Source organism: Xiphophorus hellerii, chromosome 14 (assembly GCF_003331165.1).
Source record: "Xiphophorus hellerii strain 12219 chromosome 14, Xiphophorus_hellerii-4.1, whole genome shotgun sequence".
Taxonomy (NCBI): Eukaryota; Metazoa; Chordata; class Actinopteri; order Cyprinodontiformes; family Poeciliidae; genus Xiphophorus; species Xiphophorus hellerii.
In genome coordinates this window covers 15267455-15285617 of record NC_045685.1, presented here as the reverse complement: position 1 = coordinate 15285617, position 18163 = coordinate 15267455, and the positions used below count along the sequence as shown (strand labels likewise).

At 38.8% G+C, this 18163-nt stretch overlaps 1 protein-coding gene across 13 annotated transcripts in view; it reads left to right on the top strand.

The window, feature by feature from the left end:
* The window catches only part of LOC116732730 (adhesion G protein-coupled receptor L3), a 279903-nt gene that overhangs the window by 234711 nt on the left and 27029 nt on the right, over positions 1–18163 (top strand). For all 13 annotated transcript variants that reach the window (XM_032583083.1, XM_032583084.1, XM_032583075.1 and 10 more), the window contains 4 exons: positions 6189–6398; positions 10256–10476; positions 14660–14726; positions 16858–16949. In XM_032583083.1, the coding sequence (XP_032438974.1) occupies positions 6189–6398; positions 10256–10476; positions 14660–14726; positions 16858–16949 (590 nt within the window). The remainder of the gene's footprint in view (positions 1–6188; positions 6399–10255; positions 10477–14659; positions 14727–16857; positions 16950–18163) is intronic.

The window sequence follows — 18163 nt, the reverse complement described above, 5'->3', positions numbered from 1 at the left end:
ATTAAAACTAACTTAGTAGGAGAAAAACGTGGTGGAACCTCTTCCTGTTGCCAGAGCATCATAATATATGAATAAAGCTCTGAGTAAAATATATTTAACAATGTTTACCAACATTTTTTTACCTTCACATTACTATTTTGTTGCTTCCTCCTGTCGTTTTCCTATAAATAACTCATTTTATCACAGTTGATTTTTTCTTATTAGTTAAGTACAGTTGTGACAAATTTTGAACACCCATCAATAAGCATGTGTGTTTTGCTAACATATGTGGACCTGGGCATCTTATTATGCCATCAAATTTGGAAAAATATTGTGCAAACCAATCTCACACCTTGCAGAATCTAAAAAATATTCCATCAGATATTTAAAAATGAAACATTTCTCTATTTGAACCAATACATGAATTAATTTAATAGCACATTTTAGTCTGAGGCCCCTTCCTCCTCACTCAAGGTCACCAAAAATACGCAAAATACATTAAGCAACATCGGTGGATTAAATTGTTTTGCATAGTTCTGGTGTGTGACAAAAACTGTGCTACCTTGGTGGATTAAAGCTGTTCAACGCTCCTCTTAGTCATAATTATTAGATTAGAATGTGTTCCTTTGAAGCTCATTTGTCTGAATAAAAGACAAAATAGCAATTTTAAGCAGGTATTCTAAATACTTTCCATTAATCCCACATTTCTGTATCAAAGATGCTTTTTGTTGGTCTGATGTAATACTCTTAAATAGAAATAAACCATCAGGCTGAGTGTAATTATTCTATATAATGTGTGTCACTTAAAGAAGTGAGTTACTGAAATAAATGAACTTTTCAATTCTATTTTAAATTTATAAACATGAGCGTAAATAAGTGGTTTATTTAACAAAATATTATGTTCAATATCATGGATAATGTACTAAGAATAGCCAAAACAAGAAACTTGGTATCTTTTCTGCTTAGATTGTCATGCATAGCACACTGACTGCTCACAGCAATATACTATGTGGGTGTTTTAATTTACACTACATGCAGCCAGAGAAAATTCTGACCTGTACCTGGTCTTTTATTAAAATAACTCTCCTATGAAGGCCTTTGCAATATTTCAGTCTAAAACTCTGACCCCTGAGGCAACTTTGTCCATTTTGTTCTTATGCATATCTTGTGTGAGCTCTTCATAACAGCTACATTTAGTATTAGAGATCTTTAACTACCATAATGGATACTGTATTATGAAGGACCATTACAACGGCACAGAGTGCTTTCACTTCTGTCTGATTTACAACTGACGTCTTGGACATTCAAACCAGAACGACAAATGCCTCCGTCTGATCTTTCAGTCTCAGCAGGGAGACGCAGGTGGTCAAACAAACAAAAGTTGAAAGCAGAAGTCGGCTGCATGCAGGATATGATTTTTGGGGGGGTTTTGTCTCTGGTACTTTGAATGATTGCAGATTTCTATTTGAAGGGAATGATATGAGTGGGTGTACTTTAAAGTGACTTTTTCAAGCGCGCAAGTGATTACAGTATTAAAATGTCTCATCACTTCGCCTGGAGCCATTTAGTACGGTTAAAATCTTTGAAGAGTGAGCTCACTCCACTCAACCTCATATTAGGAGGCTGAGATCTAACAACAGCGATGAACTTGGACCTCATATGAACCATTCTAGTCAAATGATTTGACCTTTGTATAATACCTGATGAAGAAGATGAGTCCAACTTTTTTTTACATTTGCTTTAGAAATTAAAGGAGTGCAAATGCAGTTGCTTGTATTTTCATTGTGACTACTTTTGTCATTTTTGTTACACCTAAATGACAAGCAACAATGCAATTTCTTAAGGCTACAGAAGACTTGAAATTCATCAGAACTGCAAGTAGAAACTGAGATTATGAAGAAACGCATTTTAGATGTGAACTACAGCATTAGTCAGAAATTTACAAGCAGTGACAAACATTTAAGTATGAGCTTTTAAGAATACATTGAAACCCTTCTTTTTTCAACTTGAACACAACATAAAGGTCTAACATTGTTAAGTAGTGTTGTCATCAGAATTAGGTTTAAATTTATTGTGCGTTTCAGTAAATTTTCCTGGTTTCACTGGCACAAATAATACTTTATTTGACTTCTGTGTTTAATACATATTAGTAAAGCCATTTTTGCTGTTTTGCTCTGTTATTTTCATGAGTAATATTGAGTTAATATTTTGTCGTCATGGTTTCTGTATTTGTTCTGTAACTTTTATTGTGTTCAGCTTGTTAGTTTCCATCAGTGCCTCTGTTCCTTGCCGTGGTGACAGTGTTTTTACTCAGTTAGTCTCACCTCGTTAGAAATCCCAGTCATCAGTTTCTCTTCTGTATATGCTTTTAGCTCAGATACTCTTATCTACTTTTTGCTGGTTGCTCTGTCTGGCTTCCCCGGGGTGCAGCATTTTTGCTTTTCTTCTCTCACATTTTGGGGTTTTGTTTGCAATGCTTGCTCATGATTTTTTTTTTTTTTTTTTTTATAAAATATAAAATATATATACCATTTTATTGCAGATCTACGGCCTGTTTTTCACCCACTAAAAAACATCTTAAGGGAGATTGCAGGGAGGTACTGAACTACTGTTAGGTGACACCATTTTTAATGCACTAGCAGCTACAAAATAATGACACGTCCTTTCGGATGATGAAATGGCTGAAATCTGGGTCACATTAATCACTGTCTCCCAATCAGACAGTAACTACGAGGGCAGTCAAGGTTAATTTTCTATTTCATGATATAACTTTTTAGTTTATGTACACACACGCCAAAAGCAATTGTTCAAGATACATCTACCTTAAAAGCCATGGCATAAGAGTGGTAGAGACAGTGTCTTAGAACACAGTGTGACATTACGTGCATGAGCCGAATGCCAACTCCCACCATGCAAGCTGTAGTCTTTCTCCGAGCCCTTTTAAACGTGACAAATTTGCAAGCACCCCTGAATCGAGCGCCCTCTCTGCAACTGTTCCACGTCTCCATGAAGCTCATAAATTCCTGGTCCCATACCTTAGGTGGATTTGTCACATGACTCCTTGCAGTGGGCAACTACCCTTTAGCGCAACAGTCTGCCCCGCCTGACAGTATTTCATGAGTCAAAGACCGACTGTGGAGGCACACAGTGAGATTTATGCATTTTAATTGGATTGGCTCTGTGGCCCCCATGCTGGGAGTGGTTCTTTGAGGTATTGATTCTCTGTTCAGGTCTTTGGCTTTTTTACATTTCATAGAACTTTGTCAGGACTTTTTGGCTTTAGAAATAGGATGTTATGATAATTAAGTGCATATGATACTATATCAGGCTTCAATGAGCTGCCCAGAATGATCAATGTGCAATGCACGAGGCTTATTGCCAAGTTCTTTCTTTCCCTTTCTTGTTAGTATCTACATCAGGTACTCAGAAAACGTATTTTATGCAGTCCACCAGCAGATAGGGGCAAAGATTTTTCAAATCTCATTAGACCTTGTCTGCTGCTTGAAAAATATGCGTTTCCTGGGAAGCAAGAGAAAGCAGTGTCTTAGACTTTCCCCCCTATTTTGACATGCTACTACAGTACTTAAAGGATTTTATTGGATTTTTTTAATATAATAAAACACAGGAGTGCATTGTTCTGAACCGTATTTTTTATTTTTATTACAAATAAAAATCTGAAAAGTGTGGCATGCATTTCAGCCCAATTAAAATGATCTACTCTCTTTTCTTCCTCTGCACACTTTTCAGTCCTTTATGTTGGACTGTCACATAAAATCCTAAACATGATCAAATCTGAAAAAAAATTGCATGAATACTTTTGCAGGTCTCCACAAATAGTATTGGCGCTGTAAGATAGGACAGCGCTTGTGACACTGAGACCGAATCAGTAGAGTGAACTACTTCCGCCCACTTTAGAGACCCTCGCAGACATTTCCTTTGCAGAGGTTTGTCAGTTTAAAAATAGGTGCAGAAGCTCTACAGATCCCATCATTTGCCATCCTGGCTGGGGAAAGCCTCTCATAAAAGGAACCTTTTCAGTTGAGACATTGTGTCTGCTGTTGCAGAGGCATTATCCACCTCTTAGAACAAAGAAATCATTCCACGGTAAATCCATCACCCAGGTGTAGATACACTCCCTGTCATACTCTTTTTTTTCTCTCTCTCTTTCCCCTTCGTCGTCTCTTTCTCTGACCCCCTCTTCAATCGGAGGTGAGATGGAGATGGATAGAGCCTGCAGCCACAGAACAGCCCAAGAGGACTCCGAGTCCCCCTCTCAATGCGCCACGACTAGTACCACCCACTGCATCAATGTCACTATCAAGCAGCAGGCTAAGAGTGGACCAGTGCGTCTCATACACAACACAACCCATCAGATCCAAGCCCGAACACTGACATGTGTTGCCACCTCGCGCATAGCCCCTCATCTAAAGTATGGCGCGCAGACATCCAATGCACATTCACTCCCAGATGCCAGCTCTGTACAACATATTGCCATCCCTCCAACGTATACACAACGGCTCATCAGGCAGGAAAATCAAAAGACCGCTCTCCCAAGACTAAAGGAGCACTGCGGCTGTTATTATACCAGAGCCTGTTAATGATCAGCATCTGTTCCTCTCTCTGCAAGCGTTAGCTCTGCTCCCTTATAACAAGGCTTTGTGCAAAACTCGCAGTAACTTTTTTTTTTTCTTCTTCTTCTGCTGAAATAATGCTGAGGGTGGTTGAAATGTGATTTAAAGATATGCTTGTTTGTGGAGATATATTAGCATTTCTTGTAGGCCTATTCTTCAATGTATGCAAATATTTGCTTGGGGTTTTTCATAACACTATTATTTTTGTTTACTCGTTCCAAAAACTGCAAGCACAACTTATAATTTCGAGGAATTATAAATTTATATATAAATATAAAGTAAAATAAGCCAACAGCCTATATAACTGAGTAGGAATTATTTTACATCTTCTCTATGTACTGCTTTACACTTCTTGTCACCATAAATGTTTGCTCTTCCTGGGTGTACGTATATCATTTGCCCAATTTGAAGTATTATTGGTGTGATCTTCATTTATACATTTACTCAAAAGAAGGATGAATGGTTCATGTAATATTAATCACCAATTTCCAAGTTTTGCACATTTCCCAATCTTGAAAAAAAGTCTCTCTAAGAAATAAGACCAATGACAAAATCGTTACGGTTGATCATAATATTTCCATATAGAAAGCAGATGTTATACCATTTTTTTCCCACTGGTGACAGATATTTTAAGTTATGACACTGAATATTTTGTAAAGCTGTCAGAAGATTTCATTCAGATTTTATTTTGGGCTTTTAATATTTCTTTTTAACTGGAAATTTATGTCTCATTGTTTTTTGTTTTGTTTTTTAGTAATGTTTAGAGGTTAAACATGAACATACATGCTCATAATTAGCCCTTACAAACGCCAATCTGTAGAAGTTTCAGAAGTCACTCTGGTGGTGCTCATCTTGAAGTGTCTTGGCCCAAATCAGTAATATTTTGTCTTTTTGCTATCACTCTCTAAATATTTTCCTTTTCTGCTTTCAAAGTCCACCTGTCTTCCATTAATGGATAGAAACACTTTGTTGTGGTTGAAGCAGAAGCAATGGGGAATCTTATCTTTCCCTGAACACAACACATTTATTTTCAACAAAAAGTCGTTTTTGTGGCCAAAACTGTCCTTGGCTCCAAATGACAATCCGTAAAGAGAAAATTACCCAAAGGCAAACGGTGAACGATATTGCCCATGTTACAGTTTGATTGGATTCGTGTTGTGCTGGTCTTAGACACCTGTGGCCTATTGGGCGGCTCACTTTGTTTCACTTTGTTACCTGACCAAAATGAAACAACAGGGGGCCATTTTAAATTGATTCACACTGACTAATTCATGATTCATATCTGCCACCTGTGGCTCCGTGTACTTCTGTATTGGAGCGGTGAGTGGCTCCACTTTCCCGCTAGAAAGCAATCCTGAAAATAAAAGCTTGAGCATTGTTTCCATTTCATGGTTATTTCTTTACTCCCACAATTGCTTGTTTTTGTCTGTTCCATAAATAAAAGATATATCCTGAAACTGCTGTTTCTTCTTTCTTTACCTAATCTCTGGACATCTTATTTGGATTACAAATAGAAGAATTGTATTTTCCATTTCCTCTTGACGCTGCTGAGCAACTTCTGTTCTCATTTCTCTGCAGAACACAGACCCTGTTCACGAAATGCTCCTGGATGTCATTACATGGGTGGGCATCCTGCTTTCTCTGGTGTGTCTGCTCATCAGCCTCTTCACCTTCTGCTTCTTCCGAGGCCTCCAGAGCGACCGTAACACCATCCATAAGAACCTGTGCATTAGCTTGTTCATAGCAGAGTCCCTGTTCCTGGTGGGGATCAACCGGGGGGACCAGCCGGTAAGAATAACAGGGGAATTGCTGTCCATCAGATGAAATGCAATGATCTTTTTAATATTTAATTTCAAAGGATTGTACCATGAACTTATTCATTTTGGCCTTATTACACTTTTATCCAGTTTATTTGAAGCTATCATCAGTTGACTCCGGTTAAATACAGTGTTTAGTTTAACTATGGATTTACTAAAATTATACTTGGAACTTTTTTTACTTCCAAGAAATAAATAATGTTGGTAAAACTTTTAAATGACCTCATAAAATGGTGAACCCAAAAGCAGGTAGGAGACACCGAGGTGGAAGTTAAGTTGACTTAAGAAATGAGAAAAATAAAAAACGTTCAGAGATGAAGCCAGAAATAATAAAGCACATGAAACACATGAAAACAGACTGGTGGAATATAGAACTTTAGCAGGAGAATATGAGGAACTGTCTCCCGGAGAAATATTGATACAAAAGAGAGATGGAGGGTAGGGAATGTAGTTGATTAGAATCAGGCAACACAAGGAACTGAAGCTCCATTTAGGAGCTGGGAGAACTGGCTGTAAAATACACAGAGAATTTGGAAAACAAATAAGTAATCTAAATACACAAACACATATGTATCCCAAAACCCATGCAACCCAGAATTGTGACAAATCTTTTTTATACATTTACTTAGTGTTTTTCTTGTGGAGAAAAGAGACATTCATATTCAAACTACAATTTTAGTTTTGCAGAATTGCACTTAATCCTGTTTTTATCAAGAGCCCGTTTGGTTAGTTGGGTTAGGGACTCAAATTGGACTACATATGATTGGGAAATATTTTGTAGAATTGGAAAAAAAACCCTGCTTAATATGCAGTCAAATGTGCACCGATGTAGCTTATAAGAACAAGAAATGCAAAACAAGAAACAGTCAGCCCAAACCAAACTAAAAGTATTTATTTATAATTATCTAGAGCTCAAATTCTGAAAAAAAGAGATTCAGAATAATATACATTTACAGCAAATTGGATTGTAATTATATTGCAATAATTGAAATTGTGTTGACCATAACATTCCTACACACTGAGTTTATAGAGTCATAAAAATAATATTGATATTGTATATATATGTTTAAATTTGAAGTTAGGAAGAACGCAAATTTCAACCTCATTTCACTCCCATGTGTTTTTCAGCTCAGGTTTAATTACTTTCTGCCAAAATTAAATAAAGTAAAATGTAATTCCCAAAGGAAAATATTGCCGATATATACACAAGCCCTTGCACTTTGCTGTTGTTCGCTGCAATTCAGTTATTTCACAGTGTCAGACAGAAGGTGTATGTCTGTCAAAATGAATCTCCCCCCTAAGTGTGTCCACCATCTTGAGTCTTCCAACCTGAAATGTTTTGGGAAGAGCTATAACCTTTTGTGTCGTGCTGTGCTGAGAGTGGGGCTCCCCGCTGAGTGTCAGTGGCCCTGGACTATTTCGCTTCTGTTTGGCTCACTGAAAAGAAATACTGAGAAAAAAGGAACCGAGAGGCATCTATTAAACGGGATCTGCTTCCCATAGACGTGCAGAAGTGCACACATGGTTCAAAGTTTACTTGAAGACTCTCACAACAACAACGTCCAACTCGCTTACTGATAGATCACATTTATATGGAACACCTTCAACCCCACAGCAACCTTTGGCAAAAATTTACTTTTTCACCTACTTCAGGCCAATCTGGATTAGAAGCACAATCCCCCTTCTTGTGTAATGACTGGAGTTTGGGTGCAATTTCTTTTCTGGTAGAGCTCAACTGAGGTAACAGGTGAGAACACGCTGTCAGTGCAGTCATTTTCAGGAGTGTACACTCAATACTCAGAGAGCAGAAAATTGGGGAGTCATTTAATACTTTGAGCTTTGCAAAGGACTTCAAAGAGACAATTCCATTTTTATTATTATTATTTTTTTTTTCATTTTAAAAGCTTTTAAGCAGTTATTATGTTACCTCTTGTAGATACTTTTCTTGGATTTCTCTTTTAGTATAATCAGTTTGTCAAAAAGGCTGGCAACTCAAAGCAACTCAATATCAGAAATGTCATAGCAATTTCATGAAATGTAAACTTACAAGCCAAACTTTTGAGCTAAATCAGCCACATCTGAGACATAGTTTGTCAGCTGTAATACAACACTCAAGGTAAAGTTTTGCTTTTGGTTCCAGCCATTCACACTAACAGAGATATCACTTAAGAGTTCTTTTTAGGTCCATTTGTATTTTTCTGTTGTTTTTTGTTTATCCTCTCTCACATTAAAAATCATTAGATGTTAGCTAACACGTGAGCCTGTATGTGAGAAGACTGACCAAGAGAATTCAGAAAAGTAATGGGAAATAGAGAAGCAGGTTAAACTGGAATAGTCTGATTTTTTTTTTTAGCAGAGACCCTCGATGATCATTTCAATGCAAGTTCCAATCCATGCATAGAATCAATGTGCTTACAGAGCAATTACCAATAGAAAAGTAAGGCAGTAAGCTTTACAGTGTTTTTATTATAATAACAGCCTTAATGCATATTAGACTGTCAGCATGTGTTTCAGACAGGAAGCTTATTGGTGGCACACCAGCCCCATTCTCTATTTCCTGTGCAAATAATCATCAACTTCTATTTCAATAAACACCTGAATGAAACGCAGTGACAATTAGAAACTCCAGAAATTAACATTGGATCTAAGATGGCAGTTGTTTAAGGTGGTAAAAATCCACATTAGTCGTGGAACCTCTTGGACCAGCAGTTGTCTTTTACTTCTGGGACAAATTAATCTGGATTTGTTTTGAATGAAGAAGTCAAGAGAATTATCTGCTGAAGTGTTATATATTGGAGAAAACCTCATTTAAAAAATTCTACTCCTAGAATTCACCTTTTCCTTCTACAGTGTCCTGCCCTTTTTGGATATTAGTAAGGCTGACAATCCATGCTTATGTCTGGAATACACATAGCCAGCAGTCTTTGTGATCATATGCAAGACTAACCTTTATTGCTTATTATCCTCTATGAAGCATTTTACAACTTTTAAATGATTATAAATGGAAATGTCAAAGATAAGAAATTGTACACCTTTAATTTTTTAGGCCTTAGTCAATCTAAACAGATCTATATTTTCCTGTTGGAGCATAATTACTGTCAGAAGGTAAAAACTACAGACTGTCGTTTAGCCGCAAAGCTAACTTCCTGTGAAGTTAAAGATAATGCTTCATGGCCTTTTCCTCCCATAATGTTTTATGTGTATGACTCACAGCCCAGCAGTTGAATCACTTTCATGGACTGCAATTAATGTCCACTCAACCTCTTGGTTATTAAACTGAATCCATTCCAGTAACAAAATACTCTAGTTATGTCCAACCGTGCCAATAATTGGATCAATCCATGTAAGTGCGTGAGCAGACATGAGGAGAGGGCTTTCTGCTGTATTCACTTCGAGCTCAAAAAGTATGTAACCACATTATGAACCTGCACCTGGTTTATGTTGTTGTCCTAAATGGCTCTTGGACAACAGACTTCCACTTCTTCATATTTCTCTTACATCCATGCCAGCTACAGCAAACAAGAACTCATGGGCTGCAGTGTTCTACTGCCAGTCACCACAGGCAACAATCCAATGGCTTCCGCCAAACAAAGCATCGCCATTTTAATTGTGAGAAATGCTGACTCAAGGAGGTCAGGAAATGCTGCTGAGTGGAGTTACTTGGATGACTCATTTTGCCGTTTAATTATTTTAGGATAAAATTTTTATTATTCTTGACTGACTATTGTAAAAAGTCAAGACTGAATACAATAACGATCAAATCTGTCTTTTTGCTTTCCCCCCATCCCCCTGTGTCACATCATTTCTGTTGCCGTTAAACCTTCCCAGATTGCATGCGCCGTTTTCGCTGCCCTGCTCCACTTCTTCTTCCTGGCAGCCTTTACATGGATGTTCCTCGAGGGGGTGCAGCTTTACATTATGCTGGTGGAGGTGTTCGAGAGCGAGCACTCACGCCGACGATACTTCTACCTGGTTGGGTACGGCGTGCCAGCACTCATTGTGGCTGTCTCGGCGGCAGTGGACTACCGCAGCTATGGAACAGAAAGAATGTGAGTGCAAATTCAAACGAACGTCTCATTAAGTGCATTACGAAAAAGCAAAATAAATTATCAGAATAAACATTTATGCTTATGGTGATGACATAGTTCTTTAAATAAATTAGAATTGATTAAAACCAGTATCCTCAGGACTTAGCTTTGCAACAACCTGGGATCAGAAATCCTCCACGAAAGCACAATTGGTGCAACTCAGATTATCTGTAAAGTTGTGTGCAGGGTTACTACCTCTTGACAAATGCTTTGCCCGGTCTCTAAGCTGCAAAATACACTGCAGTCTCTGTTGCAGTGCAACTGCGAGCAGAGGATCACTCTCCATTTCTCTCCGTTAATCTCTGGCCCATCTGAGAATAATGAAGACCAGCATCAGCAGTTTGCTGAGATGTTTATCACGCATGCCACACACACATGGGCTGGCCACAGAGCTAGAAAGACAGTGCATTTGTAGATTGGCAGCGCAATAGTTCTTGGTGATGGATGAGGTGATAGCTGCCACCGCCTGAGCCTTGGCATCATGTGAATAATTAAAGCCTGCCACCGGTGGAACAATTATATGCTGCCATTGAAGGATGAGGCGACGGATAAAGCATGACACGTGGTGAATAGCAAAAGGTAGTGGTGGTGTTGGGTGGAGTGGGAGTGGGAGGGCTGGTACGTTGTCTTGCTGCAAATTGATTCTTGGTGCTGCGGCTGCATTATCATGGGCGGGGTCACTTTGAGCAGGAATATCCAACAAATTGCAGTGACCCAGTTGCAGCAGCTGGATGACGTCCAGTGGTCTCACGGTCAAGCCGATTGCAAGGCCTTCTTCTGATGTCTGATCAAAGAGGATTTTTATTTTAAATTCCCCAGGAAGAGCTCTAAATGTGCCCTTGAATAAAGTTTGCGGTGTGAGGCTGCTGGTGGTCGGCGGTATAAGAAATTTGTTCTTATTTTTTCACCACTAGAAATGAACATAATACATCAAAGGAGCAAGGATTTCCTGTTCAACTCAGTAATGTAGTTGCTGATACAGTGGAGTGTTAGTCCTTTCTGATTTATTGAGCATGTGCAATAAGAGTGTATGTGGTTAAAAGCGCTCCTGTGCACCACATTTGACCCTCTAAGCTTAAACAGTTTGGTGTCGAAAAAGACATTCCTATTCATCATATTTTATAGCAGTAATCTTCCTGCCCTCTGCTTTGCCCCTACGTCTTTTTAAAATATTCCTGTACATTCTGGTTGGATTTTAAAGTTGGCAAAAACAGAAGCTGCACCCCAAGCAAAGAAAAAACTGTTTTATGATTATTAGTGTTGAGCTTCCTAGTGTCATTTTTGACCTTGTATAAAGAAGGTTGTTACATCAAACCTGATGCCAGGATATGATATGAGGTTTGTTTTACATTGTTTTATCATGGAGATGCATTTGTGTTGTTATCTTAGGAACTCAAATCAAATAGTTGACATTTTTCACATGAGTCTACATCAGGCTGTCTGTGAATTAACTTGAAGGTTTTGACAGTCTGTCAAGGAATATTTTCATACCTTCTGCACCGGTCCCTGAAATCAGTCTGTAAATCAAAATGCTATTCAGGATTTCCGAAAAAATCTGAAAATACATTGCTTTATTTTATTTTGTCAATAGCTGTCCGACATTTCGGCGAAATTGCTGTTTGTGACGCAGGGATGCAGAGACATTGCCTTCGCTGTGGGGATAGCAGGCATCCATCCACTCTGCAGATTTGTTTCCTGCAATGCCAGGAAACCAGAGCACGAGGTGCTGGCACGAGAGCGCCATGTGTTTAAACTGGCAGACATTTGCATCTATTATCGCTTGGTTTCTGTAGGAGCAGCACACAAAATAAAAAAAAGAAAGAGAGAGAGAGAGCGAAGCATGCCAGGAGGGGAGATAAAACTGGCTTTGCATGCACCAAAAGCCAGACACAAGCATGACAAGAGTGGCGTAAAGGAGGTAAGAGGAGGCAGAGAGAAAATGACAGCCTCCAGCTCCTGCCGCCTACCAACTCTTTAAATCTCACTGTGATCTGAAGTGGAAGAAGGAGAAACATGAACAATAGAACCTTGAGCATAATTTATGGCGCCGACATTTGGAACATGAGCTTTGATGAGCTGCCAAACTTTTGTGAATGTTGTTCCGCTTTCATTTGTGTATGTTTGGTGTTTTATGCGTCCATGTGTTTTGTTTTTTCATGCCTCTTTTCTGTCTTCTCTCATCCATTGATACCAGAGAGAGGGAGACGTATCGAGTCCTAGTAAAATAAAAGCAACACTTTTGTCGTGTCACTTGTCATGTTGTGTTTTATCTTGTTTCAAAGTGTCGTCTGCTACTTTGAGGAGTTGTTTGGAGGCAAAGGAGAAAAATGTCCAGACTGCCAAATAAGCTTGTTATGTAAATTAAGTGCCATTTGCTGCGAATGTTGAAGACGCTGCATTTTCTTTTTCCTTCCTAACAATCACAGCAAAAGGCATTTTGTCATATTACTTCTCTTTTGTGTCAAGATTTAGTTGAGTTTGCATTAATTTAGAAGATCAAAGTTTGCTTTAGTGCACTATTTTGATATACATTGAAGTTTTGCTCAAAATAAGTGAAAAGAAAATGATGCTGAAAACGTTGACAAGTCTTCAACTCCATTTACTTTGATACTCCTAGGTGAAAATCACCCAACTAGAAAATCAACATTTCAGTATAAATCCAGATTTTGTGTGAAGATCCTCTGAGGTTTGTTAGAGAAAACTAGAAAATTAATAGCAGCAAGAAGCGGAAAGAACACAGCAGACATGTCAGGTGGGCACAGTACAGCGCAAACCTACTAAGACATGGCGATTCATCTAAACTAGAAGGCTCCATGGAAACTCTGAAGGAGATACACAAACAAGTGGCTCAAGTAGGAAAATAAGTGGATAAGACAACTATTAGCTTTGTACTCTACAAATATGGCTGGTATGGGAAATTGTTTTGAAGACACCCAATGTTGTAAAGATATGCAAATTGCCACAAGCTATGTAAATGGCTCTACAAACACGTGGAACATTACATTAACACTGCACATCACCCTAAGTCACTATGAATCATGTTATGGTGTTGGTTCTACAAAGTACTGAATAGTAGGGGCTGAACGCCACAGCTTTTAGATGTTATTTCTAAAAGAAGACAAAAGCCATGTGCCATCACATGGCACCATCGCATACAGTCTCAATGAAATACACAAAAACTTGTAGTTGCAACATAGTGAAAAGTTCAAAACAAATATATTTAGCCTATCCATCCAGTTATCTTTTTTAAAAAGTTCCACAAACACTTTCATTTTCCTTCAAATGGTGTTGAGCTTCAGCTCGTTTCCCTGCCACTTCCACTTCCACTCCATGTCAGTCTGAGCGACAGTCGCTGCGGCAAGAACTGTAATTTTCCAGCGGCCAAAAATGGAGGCGTCTATCTGCTGCAGCAGCGGAGATTAAAAGATTAATAATTCAACCACAGGTCATGAATCACATTTTTTTTCTCTCCCCTTATTTCAAAAGAACACTGTCACCTTCCACTGGCCCCATTTCTGTTTCGTCTCGATTTGGTTCGACAGAGGGCCATAACGACTTTCCGTATTGTTTGTACGAAGCGTGAGGTCAGAAGACCACTTTGTTATATTATTGATGCAATAATGGCGGCTCCTGCAGAGTAATCACAGTTAACACAGACATGTAGGACACGTTAGTGAGAATTTAAAGGACTGCCGGGGTCAAGGTCAATCCAATTCCTTTGGAGTGAGACAATTAGGATTCAATTGAAAACTAATTGAATGGTAATTTGCCCCTTCACCCTACAAACTGAAACAGAAAGGAGCTAATTTCTACTCACTGTCTTTTCTTTTATTTCAAGTAGCAATTATGAGTATTTTGGCGGGTCATTTTCAGGCATCACGATTGTGGTTATTGGCAGTTAGGATCTCGTCTCCTCCAGATTTTAGATGATGGTTATAACTCTTTAAGCCAGCATGTTTAGAAGTGCCTATTTCTCTGTCACTCCAGCCTCTGACTTGATGTATAACCCCTTGAGCTGGAGTATAAAGATATAACATCATATCTCTACACACCCCCTTCACTTTTTCTGTTCATGCTCCCCATCCTGTCCCCTTCACTTCACTTTGAATCCCCTTCACCTCTTGTTCTTTCTCTCTTTTTGCAGTTGCTGGCTTCGCCTGGATACATACTTCATCTGGAGTTTCATAGGACCTGCAACCTTGATAATTATGGTAAGCTTCAGTCCCTTCTTCTAATAACCAACCTCTCTCCCCTTCAGCTCATTAACCCTACTTAGCCCGCGGGTCGCTGCTTAAATGGTCCATAGAGATCTTTTTTCTTTTTTTTTCCTGGTTCCTCCGTCGAGCACACATGCCACCGAGAGGCATGGAGGCATGCAGAAAAATGAATGAGGGGCGTAGAGGATATATATCGCAGCTTGTCACTGCGCCGCGGTCACTGGCTAAGACAATTTTGGAGGGGAGCTGAGAGCGCCATTATGGAGCAGCAGAGGCAAAGAGAGAGCGAACTCTGCTCTGTAAGCAGTGTTGGAGTAATCCGCACCGCGATTATGATTGATTTTGTTCCCGTTCCAACTTGTACTCCACTACCCTTTCTCCATCTTCTGCTTGCAGCCACACAGTCCGCGCTGTGGCTGCAGATACACATGCATTATGCAGGGAGGGCACACACTCTTTTTGTGCCTTTCCCAAACAAGACTGCACATTGCTCCGTCCAGAATGGCATCTATTGATCCAGTTGCTTTCAATCAGATGCAAGACTGATGTGTTGCTGAAAATTTACATGAAACTGTTACTACTTTTACTTTCATCGAACAGTTTCATCTCAATTTATTTCAGTAGTTTAAACCAAAATGAAGTTTCTTACAGAATCTTAATATCATATTTGACCAATAAAAAAATTGTTATTTGTAAAAAGGTAATATCGTCATATTGAGAAATATGCAGTGTTTGTGCAGTCAGTACTGGGTTGGGGTTCCTTTTGCATGAATTATTGCAGCAGTGCTTTGTGGCAAAGAATTGATCAGACTGTGACTCTTTAATGCTTTAATGGTGAATCTCTTAACTCATCTGATCCGGTGTCCTTCATCTTCCTCTTTACTGCATAGACGCTCTAAAATATGGATAATAGGTCACAAAGTTTAAAGAAGATAATACAACTTTTATAATGAGGGACAAAATATACTACTCAATATATTACTCAAGTAATAAAAAGTGCATATTCTGCATCCCTATGGGATAGTGAAAGCGTGAAAGAAAAATAAATCCTGTGTATCATTAGTGTTGTTCATTTGTGGGACTTTTTGTGCAGATATTGCAAAACAACAGAAGTGTTCAAACCTGACACCCTCTTTCCCTTACATCAAAATGTGTGTTTATTTTGCCATCATTTTTGGTCAGAGTATCCAGAATCGTTGTTATGGGTAGAAACGGCAACATGTGGGGGTGGAGCCAAAGGCTGCAGACACCTGCTATGTTTCACTCAAAGTCAAGTTGCCACCGTGTTGAAATTCGAGGATTATCATGTGCAAAAATATTAAAAAGAACTAGGTGTAGAAATATTTTTGCAATGTTCTGCATCTTAGATTGTAAAAAGAATTGATAAATCCTAATCCCATCAGTAATCATACATATCTAACTGCATAACCGTGACTGTTTGTCACATGCTATCATGCGCAAGACAGTTTCACGCATCAGTGAAAGGAGTAAGTGCTCACATTGCTACTTTCTCCTTTGTTTTTTCCTCCCATCTGATTAACAAACAGAAACTGATATATCATTGAGTTTAGGTCCAATTCTAACCTTTTGGAATCACAGTAATGGTTTTACTTATTTTGTTTCAAGTCTTTGTATAATCTAGGCTCATATGAGCTGAGTGTCACCTGTTTCCAGGAGGAAACCATATTCCATCAGACTAATTGCTGTAATTTTTGAGGAGTCTCTCTAAACAGACCCCACTCACGCTGTGAGTGCAATTGGCTCATTTTCTGTTTCTTGTGATCACAATCTGACAAAGAGAGAATTAATGACATGCACCACAGTTGGTATGTTTATTTATTGTCATTTTTGTGTTTTAATGCAAAAAAGAAAGCAGTATTCCTGTGAGGGAACTAAGTGTGAGAGAGTCTCGTTTCACTGGTCCCTTTGCTGTCTGTTTTACCTCCATGAAGGGCTTCAGGGGATTTTGCGCTCTGTTTGGCAAAGTGGAAAACCAAGTCTGGCTACAGTGTTCCGGCTTTGTGCTACAAAGTGCCCCGATTTAAAATGAATGGGACTGGGACATGAAATGGACCAGCTTCATTCCCTGTCCCCTCACTCACCTTTCTCTCTCTTTCTCTTCTAGCTCAACGTGATCTTCCTGGGCATCGCTCTCTACAAGATGTTCCATCACACAGCCATTCTGAAACCAGACTCCGGTTGCCTGGACAACATCAAGTAAGAGCACTCTGATCGCTCAGATATCCATTAAAGTCACCCCAGAAATAGCACCTTGCTTGTGCGCCTTTGTTGCAGAGTGAAAGAATGCTTCGGCGTAAAGCCTGGGACCTTGCTCCCACTAAACTCCGCCTTTCACAGCTAAATTGTGTTGAGTGTGAGCCGACATTCTTCGCTTTTCAATGAACTTTTAGACACAAACCCATGTTTCCAAGGTCAGTTTCCTTTGTCCCAGGGTTCCTGCACAGTCTGGAATAGGTTGGAGTTTGACTTTGGCATTTATCAGGTCTGGATAAGTGGGGGAATAAAAGAATGCAAGAACGCAAATATTTTTTATTATTTTATTGCGATTCCCATTGGCTCAGTTTTAAGTTCCCTCTTAATGTCCTTAACTTAATCTTTGGTTCCTACCTCTCTCCTCAATGTCTTACTTTTGGGTAGTTTTATTTCTTATTTGTGTACTTTTTTCCTTCCTTGTGTCTTTTCCTTCCTCAATCTCCCCCCTCGCCCCCTGGCCTCCTTACAACCTTCTTTCTGTTCTTTTTTCCCTGTGTCCTTGCTACTTTGCCAACTTTTTGCTTTACTTCATTCCTTTATCTATCCATTCTTATGTTCTACATCTTTTCTTTATGTTATGACTGCCTTCTTCATTTTATTTCTTTTCTTGTGACCATCTTTTATATTGGTTTATTTTTCAATAGACAGAAACACAAAGAAAACTCAAATCCTTACACTTTAAATATATTTTTTCTTCTTTATCTCCTTTCTTATCTCTGTCCTTTCTCCATCTTTAATTCCTTTCCTTTCTTATGTATGTCCTTCATTCTCCATTGTGTCCAACCGGTCTTATGTTCTTCCTTTCTTGTTTCCTCTTTGTTTTCTATCTACGTCACATTCTCTTGTCCTTCCATGCTTCACTTTTTCCCTTCCTTGTTTTCAAACATCCATGTTTCCTTTGCTCACCTACTTTATTTGTTCCTCCCTTTATTTATTTCCTTTCTTTCTCGCCTTCAGTTCAGATGCATTCGTCTCTTTGCAGGTTCCATATTTAAAACTGTATAAATATTTTCTTAATTTTCTTTGTAGTCTTTACCATTTTATGTGTAAAATCTGTAGTATTATTGCATGAATAATGTGCAGAAGCCTTGCCTCAGCTACGTTTGATGGTTTCAAATCATTATTAAAAGCAATTAAGTTGCGAACATCCAGCCTGA